Raw genomic sequence first — 8,971 nt, forward strand, 5'->3', positions numbered from 1 at the left:
TGGTCCTCACTAGTTAAAATTGGCCAAATCTTGTTTATATTTAAATTTAGTGTTTTGCCCATGTCATGGATGCCTATGAGATGACCTCACTATATTGTGAAACAAACATAAGTGTGTGTGTGTGTGTGTGTGTGTGTGTTTGAGGGTGTGTATGTGTTTGTTGGTTTGAGGGAGTGCGTGAGCATGAGCAGGAGTTTCAGTTAGAATCAGTTTTGAAGTCAACCTCAAAACCCAGCATCCTGTCCTTTACCTGTGTCGATATTTAAGTTAAATAGGTGAGAAAAAAAACATTTACTTTATTATATATTATTTCTCTTTCTCTCTCTCTGCAGATATGCCAGTTCAGGACTTGACCGACAAGCAGGGGCATCAATGAGGAAGGTAAACCACAAGCACTGTTACAGCATCAGTCATGGTAATGAGAATACATAGTGTTAGGAACAAGAGGTACAGATAAAACTTTAACATTTTCCGTAAAAAAAGGTGATGAGATACTGTATGGACTGGAGAAGGTCTTTATTCATTGGAGAATCTTTATTTGCAGTATGGCAACAAAAAGTGTTGCGGACCTGCGGTAGTTAGAAATTAGTTGATGAACACCAGGTTTGTCATTATATTATTCAGGTTTGGACATTCAACTTAAGGTACACGTTGCACTATTAGACAGGCACAACAAAATTTTTGATATTATCCATTATATTATTATTGTATTTTATTTATTATTGATTATGTTATTATATTGCAATGTTTTTGTTTTAATATTAGATTAAATCATGGTAAATTTATGCTGCGTTCCAGGCAGGTTTTTGAGCACGTAAATCACGACCTCAAACCACGACTCACGACTTTGTAGCGTTCCAGGCCAGTCACGCCAAACTACCTGAGCGCAATATACATACTTATTGTTTCAGACACATAACATTGTAATACAAAATCGTGTGTGTATTATTATCATTATTATTATATTATTATTAATTTGACTGCAACGTTATATTGTCCTAAAGTGTATTCTCACCGTGTACCGCCTGCAGAAACACTGCATCCGTAGGGGCTGCCTGCCATTGTTGTTTTGTACGGTTTCGCGGGTTATGTGACGTCAGAGATCGTAACTGGGAGTACATCGATCTAGTACGAGTTCACGGGTGGGAAGTCACGGGTTTGACTGCCGTTCCAGTGGAAAAACACGGGTTACAGGTTGCCTGGAAAGCGGCATTAAATCAGGGCACTTTGCAGTAATTATAATTTAACAAATTTTTTATAATCTAAAATAAACATTAATTTATTAGTAATATTTAGATTTAAAGAAGGAACATGTTTATCTGTTATAGTATTTAATAATTAATCATTTCATTATTTAAAAAAAAAAAAAACCTGCACAGAATGCAAAAAGTATCACAATTTATTCAGCAACGTTTTTGTCCCATGACCTTCAGCAGACATTTACCACATGATGGGACTGAAACATTGCTAACATTTGTGATTTTTTTTTTACAATTTGGGATAGTGTGCGGGATTTTTTTGTTTCAATATTGAGTATTGGCTATAGCCTTCGCCCCTATCAATTAGCCACAGGTGTGCAAGGTTAATTGTTTATTGATAATGATTTTTATAAAAAATCCTCACAACAGAGAATGGTGCAATTACGAGCCTTCTGAAACAAGTAATCTATGAAACATTTCCTATATTTCTCATGTGTCCTTTCTCTCCTCTCTCTAGTCTGTACATTATGCCTCTCTGAGGACCAAGCCCAAGAAGAAAAGCAAAGGTATGATGATGAGATCCTGGGTTTACTCTAAGCACTTACAGTAGGTAGTGTGCTGTATTACACTGTGCTGTGTTTGTCAAGAACAATATAAAGTCTGAATGTATTATCCCAAAGTTATTCTGTCATATGTGGTTGTCATTTAATATGCTGTGTGTGTGTAGGTTCCCTCAGTAGTGCCAGCAGAAGGCGTATTGCCTGCAAAGATCTGGGTCATGGCGACTGTGAAGGCTGGCTATGGAAAAAGAAAGACGCCACCGGCTACTTCACGCAGAAATGGAAGAAGTATTGGTTCGTTCTCAAAGACTCCAACCTGTACTGGTACACCAACCAGAATGTAAGCAAACAAACACAATTCCCTTCCCTTGGGTGGTGAAGTCTGTTGGCTGTACGATAGAGAGTGTGTGTGTGTGTGTGTGTGTGTGTGTGTGTGTGTGTGTGTGTGTGTGTGTGTGTGTGTGTGTGTGTGTGTGTGTGTGTGTGTGTGTGTGTGTGTGTGTGTGTGTGTGTGTGTATAATGTCCTTCTTTTATGATCCATTTCCTATTTTGGCATCACTGAAAAACCTCATTCGCTCCACATCCAGACAATTAATCTCTCTTATTATTAATTACACATTTATCAGCACTTGCAGTACTCGCTACTTGATGGCCAAGTCACAGGCTCACAATGCTGATGTGATGTTTAGTTTTCTTGTCCACAACAATAAAATGTGCATCATATGTTCTCAGATTCAGAGATGCTGATCTTTGCATTTATGCTAATACCTACCTTTGTTATGATGCAGAAATGATTTCTCTTGTTCTTTATTTGTTCGCTCAGGATGAGAAAGCAGAGGGCTTCATCTGTTTGCCAGAGTTTCGGATAGACAGAGCGATTGAGTGCAGGAGGAAACAGTGAGTGTTAGAAGACAACAATAATCGCTCTTTCTCTCTGTTGTGTTGGGTTTGCTGGTTTTTGGGCGGGTCTGTGTTTGAAGCCCATCGGCTAGTGGAATCTGGGTCATCTCTCTTTTACAAACACACACACACACACACACAGTAATTGATTGTAAACTAGATATTTGTGACTGAAAATCTCTTTTTCTCTGCCTTTTTTTGTTTCAGTGCCTTTAAAGCATGTCATCCCAAAATTAAGAGTTTCTTTTTTGCTACTGATCATTTAGAGGAGATGAACAGGTAAGTGGTTTCAGAGCCCCTTCAGACTTCAGCTGTCCCTTCCTGTTATTTCATCTCATGTCTATGGTTCCTGTTGCAGGTGGATGAATCGTTTAGGCTTGGCTGCGATTGGCTACACGCCTGATGATCCAGTACCACGTCCTGATGAAGGTGAGATCACATCCTGTGATGTTATCATAAGCCCATAGTATGACTCTAGTTACACTCCATTCCATGAATGATTGTACTTGAAGCAGTTGAAAAGCCTAGTTTGAGTATCATAATCTATGTTGTCATGTACATTTGATCCTGATGTCATTTTTTTTGTTTAGATTACTGGAGTGAGAGTGACCAAGATGAGGTTGATGGGTCTATGACACTCAAACAGGAATCCACGTACCACCACAACCCGTCTGTGAGTATAAACACACGTCTACGAACATATATGCATATATTCAGCAAAAAACTCCCTTTGATTTTCTTTAGCACAGACACACCATCACACTGCCATCATTCTGGTTCTGGTGCTGTTCCTTATTGATGTTTAAACCTCAAATCATGAACCAGAGACATCAGAGGTCAGGAGTCAGGATAATGTCTCAAGTTAGTTTTTTTCAATTTAAAGGGATAGTTCATCCAAAAATAAAAATGATTTCATTTTTCATCAATGTTTATATATGAATTAAATTCATATTGAATGAATTAAAGCCTCAATTAAATCTGTTCATCATGTAAAGCAATCGAGCCTCTTCAGAAAATTGAATTGAAGCTCTTTATGAACTTTTTGAAGCGTCAAAGTTTCAGTTGCATAGCTGTCAAAATGGAGGGACAGAATGCTCTTAGATTTCATCAAAAAGATCTTCATTTGTGTTCGAAGATGAATGAAAGTCTTACGGGTTTGGAACAACATGAGGGTGAGTAATTAATGACAAAATTTTCATTTTTGGGTGAGCCATCCCTTTAAAGTGCATAACAAAACTACATGGTACAAAACTAGATTGTTTTCGTTACAAATCAATAAATCTAAACACAAGCACCCATTGAAGTGCCTCATTCATATTCCTATTCACTCCAACCACTTTTTTCCTCATCGGTGTGAAATAAAAACATTTTGGACACATGCAGCCTTGGTGAGCATTAGAGACTTCTTTCAAAAACCTTAAAAAATCCTACCGACCCCAAACCTTTGAACGGAAGTGTACGTCATATTAAATCCAGCTCATGATGCCATAAAGATGTTAAATTACATTACTTTGGATGAGAAAATGAGTTTCAAACAAAGACTTATTCACCATGTTTGTTTGTTGCCCAAATATGAAGTAACATAGTCACTTACAGCATGTCATTTTTTGGGCTCACGTCTCTGGAAACATGGGCCGGTTCTGAGAAAGGTTTGCTGAGCACCGGCCTACACACCAACACTATATTGATGGAAAACGTGTAGCAAACTCACTCTGTTGCTCTCTCTGGCTATCGTCTTATACCTCTAGCTCTCTTACTGATAGATTGACAATGCTAATGAGCAGTGATTCTGTTGTCCTCAGGGAACTTCGTCAAGTCCATTTCCTGAGCGTCATTTTTCCAGCGGCTCCACATTCTCGCATTCCTCTGCCGAGGAGTCCCATTCTTCTTGCCGATCCTCCCATCGAGAACGCCGCTCATGGCAGGACCTGATTGAAACCCCCTTGACCAGCACAGGTCTACACTACCTACAGACTGCAGAAGTGGAGGAGCCATCCCTGCTGTCACCTGACCAGCACCGACAGGCTACACTTCCTGCCCAGCGCCGGCGTCCTCTGGAACGCGACGGGCCATTTCCATTGACGGACAGCGAGGAGTCCCGGCCCCGCCATCACACTCACAAGCAGCGCAGCCAGAGCCTCCCACGCCACCGCGACACACACGGAGGACACTCGCACCGCAGCGCTCGTACACACACTCACACACACACGCACGGCACTCTGAGGCCAAGAACTCATCTCCATGAGGAAGAGGAGGAGGAAGAGGAGGAAAAGCAGATGAGGAAAGCCAGCAGCAGGAGGCCTGAGAGCGAAGAGAAAGTGTCTGACGGGACGGACGGCCTGCAGGAGTTGTACCGATCGCTGGAACAGGCCAGTCTCTCGGCTTTTGGCCAGCAGAGGCCTTCCACCAAACAAGAGTTCAGACGCTCCTTCATCAAACGTTGCAATGACCCCGCCACAAATGATCGACTGCACCGCATACGGGTTCTCCGCTCCACGCTGAAGGTATGAAAACACAGGGAGCAATGTGACCCTTTTCACACTACAGGGTTTGGAATGAATGTGGAAGTAAACTATAAACCATGAAAAATCAGGAAAGTTTTAATCTAATGCTCACCAAGGCTGCAGGTATTATCAAAAATACCAACGTTAAATCAAAAATACAGTAAAATGGTAATATAATGAAATAGTATTACAATTTAAAATAAATTAGTAATACCAAATTTTTTATATATATAATTTAAAATATAATTTAATCCTGTGATGGCAAAGCTGAATTTTCAGCATCATTACCCCAGTCTTCAGTCTCACATGATCCTTCAGAAATCATTATAATATGCGGATTTGGTGCTTAATTGTTAATTATTATTGTCAATGTTGTAAAAGGTTGTGCTGCTTAATATTAGTCAGATTTCTTTAAATAAAATAGAAAGTTCAACAGAACAGAAACAGAATTTATTTGAAATAGAAATCTTTTGCAACAATATTAATGTGTCACTTTTGATCAATTTAATGCATCCTTGCTGAATTAAAGTTTTTTTTTTTATCAAAAAGAAGAACGAATCCTAATGATCCCAAAATTTGGAATGTACATTACAATTTTTAATAATGAATATATAAAATATTATTGCAGTGTCATCACAGTCTGTGAATCTCTGTAAAGAAATCTAGAGGTATCTAATGGACAATTCTAGAGAATCTTATAACAAGTTATTAGTTATAAACAAGTTATAAACCTCATCAGTTTAGCTCATGAATATTAATTGTGTGGCTTACTGTAGTGCTAACAGATTCAATTTTTTTCCCAAAGCAAAATATAACTTATGATAATTTCCCCCCAAAAATTGGAAATTTAGACATTTCTGAAATCTAAATCAATTACACTTGTTGCTACTCCCCTGCTAGCTGATATTTGTTAAAACATGTTATGCTTCATTAAACAGATTTTTGATGTTTTGGTAACTTGAAGAATTTGAAACGCTTCAGCCAATCAAACGCTTTTTGTACAAATAATGAATTGAGCATCTCGTGTTTTGAATCATCTATTTTCCACCTCTCTCTCTCTCTCTCTCTCTCTCTCTCTCCCTCTCCTCCCTTTCACCCACAGGCAAAGGAGGGCGACTTGGCGATAATCAGTCAGGTACTAGACGATCCTTGTTTGACCTCGAGGAAGTTCCGTGAATGGAAGCAACGTAACCACGAGCTCTTTCTGGATATCTGTGAGTTCAGTTCTGCTCCATTGGAACCGCCCAGCGATTCCAACGACCTTTCACCTCTCTCGCCAACGCTGATGATGCACACTCACTCTTTCATAGAAACGCACGTGTGAAATACACTGTCACGCACCCGTACGACAAACAAACAGTCACATGCTGAAAATACAGACATAAAGGTATATGAATAACCTGAGTTGTGTGTTTCAAACCCACACACACACACACACACACACACACACACACACACACACACACACACACTCACAGACACTTTGAAAAACACTGTGGATCCAGACTGTCTTCACTTTTTCCTTGACGGATGACCTGACACTGCCCTCCTCCCGAGCGTGAGTGACACCAGACTGAACCAATACACTGTAAGATCAATGTCAAAGAAGTGACCCAGCCTCCAGAACTACTGCAGACACACACGCAGACACTGACACCAGAAGGTGACTCGAACTGCTCATTGTGAAAGCGAAAGTGTTACCTGCACACCTACGGCTCATTGCAAACTCTGTACAATACATTTCATCACGGCCTCAGTTTAAGACGGATGGAAGTAAGGCCCCGTGAGGTGTCCGCTGCATGCCTGAAGAATAATTTTTTCCGTTTAATTGACCACCAGTTGAACAAAGAAGGACCGTATATAAAAACGAATCTCTTATTTTTGTCTCTGATTGAAGTAAAAAAAAAAGTTTTTTTTTTATATATCTTCTGAAGATTTTTGTTCATTTGTTCATTTGATTTTTTTTTCCTTCCCTCGGAATGCTGCAGGAAGAGCACTCATGTAGCCATGGGCAACAGGCTTCACTCTGTTACCAAGCAACACCGCCCTACTGTGTTACTCTATACAACTCTCGAAGCACGTAAGAGTGTTGAAAAGTGTGTGTGTGTGTGTATGTGCGTACGTGTGCGTGTATTAGAGAAATGCGAGAAAGCGAGTCAGATGGATGCAGAAGAGTCTCTTTTTGAGAGTTTGATGACCATTGCGTTCGTATATGGTAAAAGATGAACTCCTGGCAGGTAGTAACGTGTTTAATTTGGCTTCTTTAGAATATTTATATTATAGCTAAGCTCATGCATGGTTTAAAACATTATTACTATATGCTATCAGGCCAGAGAACAGTCTGTATATAAGAACATATTATTTGCATAGCTGCATCCTCTGTTTAAAACTGTGAATTGTACTCGTGAATGCAATCTTTTGACTCTGCCAACGCAGAACCTTTCTACTCTCTATTTTTTTCTACAAAAAAGATGACAAAAGATGAAAAGCTTTGCTTCTCTGATGTTATGACTGTTTTTGCTTGTTTCCGGGTCTTTGCTGGTCATTACCTCTGATCTATGGGCTACATTCAGGTCGTTAGTTTCTGTTTGCTAATGTAGGCTACGTGTCCCTTAGACAGACTCCACCAGCCTAAAGCCAACGTTTTATTCCCTTTCGCAATTCTGGACGTCAGTGGCTCAGGATTCTAGAATTGGATAAAGTACAATGGGAGAGAATTTGAGGTTAAAATACAAAAAACAAACAAAAAAATCAATTGGTTCATTCCCGGCTGTGGAGTGCAAAACGTACCCCTGCTAAATGTTGTGTGTGTGTGTGTGTGTGTTCTAATTTTGTTCACATTAAAACATCATCAAGACACATTGGTTTTAACGCAGCCCTGCATATGTGTTACAGTGTTACAGTTATGTTTGATTGTCACTTTTTAGAATCTCGTGGGATGTATTTTAATTGAATAGAATGTACTCATTTAATGGCTTGTTAATTGTAAATTTCATTGAAACAAACGACACACACTACCCACACACAGACTTTTATGTCCGTTGTCGATGCTTTCTTACCAAAGCGAGTCTCAAATTCACATCTGCCTGTTACAGTTTTAATGATTCTTTTTATGTAGAATGTTGGTTACACTTTACTGTGCTTCATCTCATGGTGTGTGTGTGTGTGTGCGAGTGTGTGAATGTTATCCAGGCCATCGGGGTTTCACTGTGGTTTTAAGGGCATGTCCCCCCTTTTCTCCCCCACACGGCTATGCTGTATAAGGTGTAAGTTGCACTGCAACATTGAGACGGAACATATTGCTCTTTTTTCAAGGTTTTATTTCAAAGATTTCCCCTTCTGTATATTAAAACACCAGGAAGAGCCTGATATTTATTCACAGTATTATTCAAAGCTAACCCTCTTTGCTTTCAGAAATATAAATACATATATAAATATATATAATACAGATTGTAAAATGTTAAACTAATAAACTGAGTTCTCTGCACTCTGCATTTGTGTGTTGCCGTGTGATGCTTCCAATGAGCATCATTTCTGATGTACATCCACTGACATGCAATACCAATATCACTTAGTTTATTTAAGAAAGGATCAGTTTTGATGGGGCTCTTAATGTCAACAGGAAGAATCTTACCACTAAACCAACATCATATATAGATCTATAGATTATCTGGTCATTCTTATTTCTTTTCTTTTCATTTTTGTTCCCCCACCTCTAAAATCAACAAGTTAACACCTGATAACTTACAGTTGTATCTGCACATAAACTGCAATGGGAGACAGAACAAATTATACACTGGTAATGTG

At 39.3% G+C, this 8,971-nt stretch overlaps 1 protein-coding gene across 1 annotated transcript in view; it reads left to right on the forward strand.

Annotated features, from left to right (window-relative positions):
* LOC143748921 (connector enhancer of kinase suppressor of ras 2) overlaps nucleotides 1-8,655 on the forward strand; it is a 53,517-nt gene extending 44,862 nt beyond the window's left edge. The window contains exons 15-23 of the mRNA XM_077241197.1: nucleotides 333-381; nucleotides 1,717-1,765; nucleotides 1,927-2,099; nucleotides 2,584-2,657; nucleotides 2,868-2,939; nucleotides 3,019-3,089; nucleotides 3,251-3,333; nucleotides 4,463-5,164; nucleotides 6,267-8,655. Of these exons, the coding sequence (XP_077097312.1) occupies nucleotides 333-381; nucleotides 1,717-1,765; nucleotides 1,927-2,099; nucleotides 2,584-2,657; nucleotides 2,868-2,939; nucleotides 3,019-3,089; nucleotides 3,251-3,333; nucleotides 4,463-5,164; nucleotides 6,267-6,488 (1,495 nt within the window). The 3' untranslated portion in view covers nucleotides 6,489-8,655. The remainder of the gene's footprint in view (nucleotides 1-332; nucleotides 382-1,716; nucleotides 1,766-1,926; nucleotides 2,100-2,583; nucleotides 2,658-2,867; nucleotides 2,940-3,018; nucleotides 3,090-3,250; nucleotides 3,334-4,462; nucleotides 5,165-6,266) is intronic.
* The last annotated feature ends 316 nt before the right edge of the window (nucleotides 8,656-8,971 follow it).

This window comes from Siphateles boraxobius, unplaced genomic scaffold, assembly GCF_051911475.1.
Source record: "Siphateles boraxobius isolate OS27281-9 unplaced genomic scaffold, OSU_SipBor_1 24, whole genome shotgun sequence".
NCBI classification, from domain to species: Eukaryota; Metazoa; Chordata; class Actinopteri; order Cypriniformes; family Leuciscidae; genus Siphateles; species Siphateles boraxobius.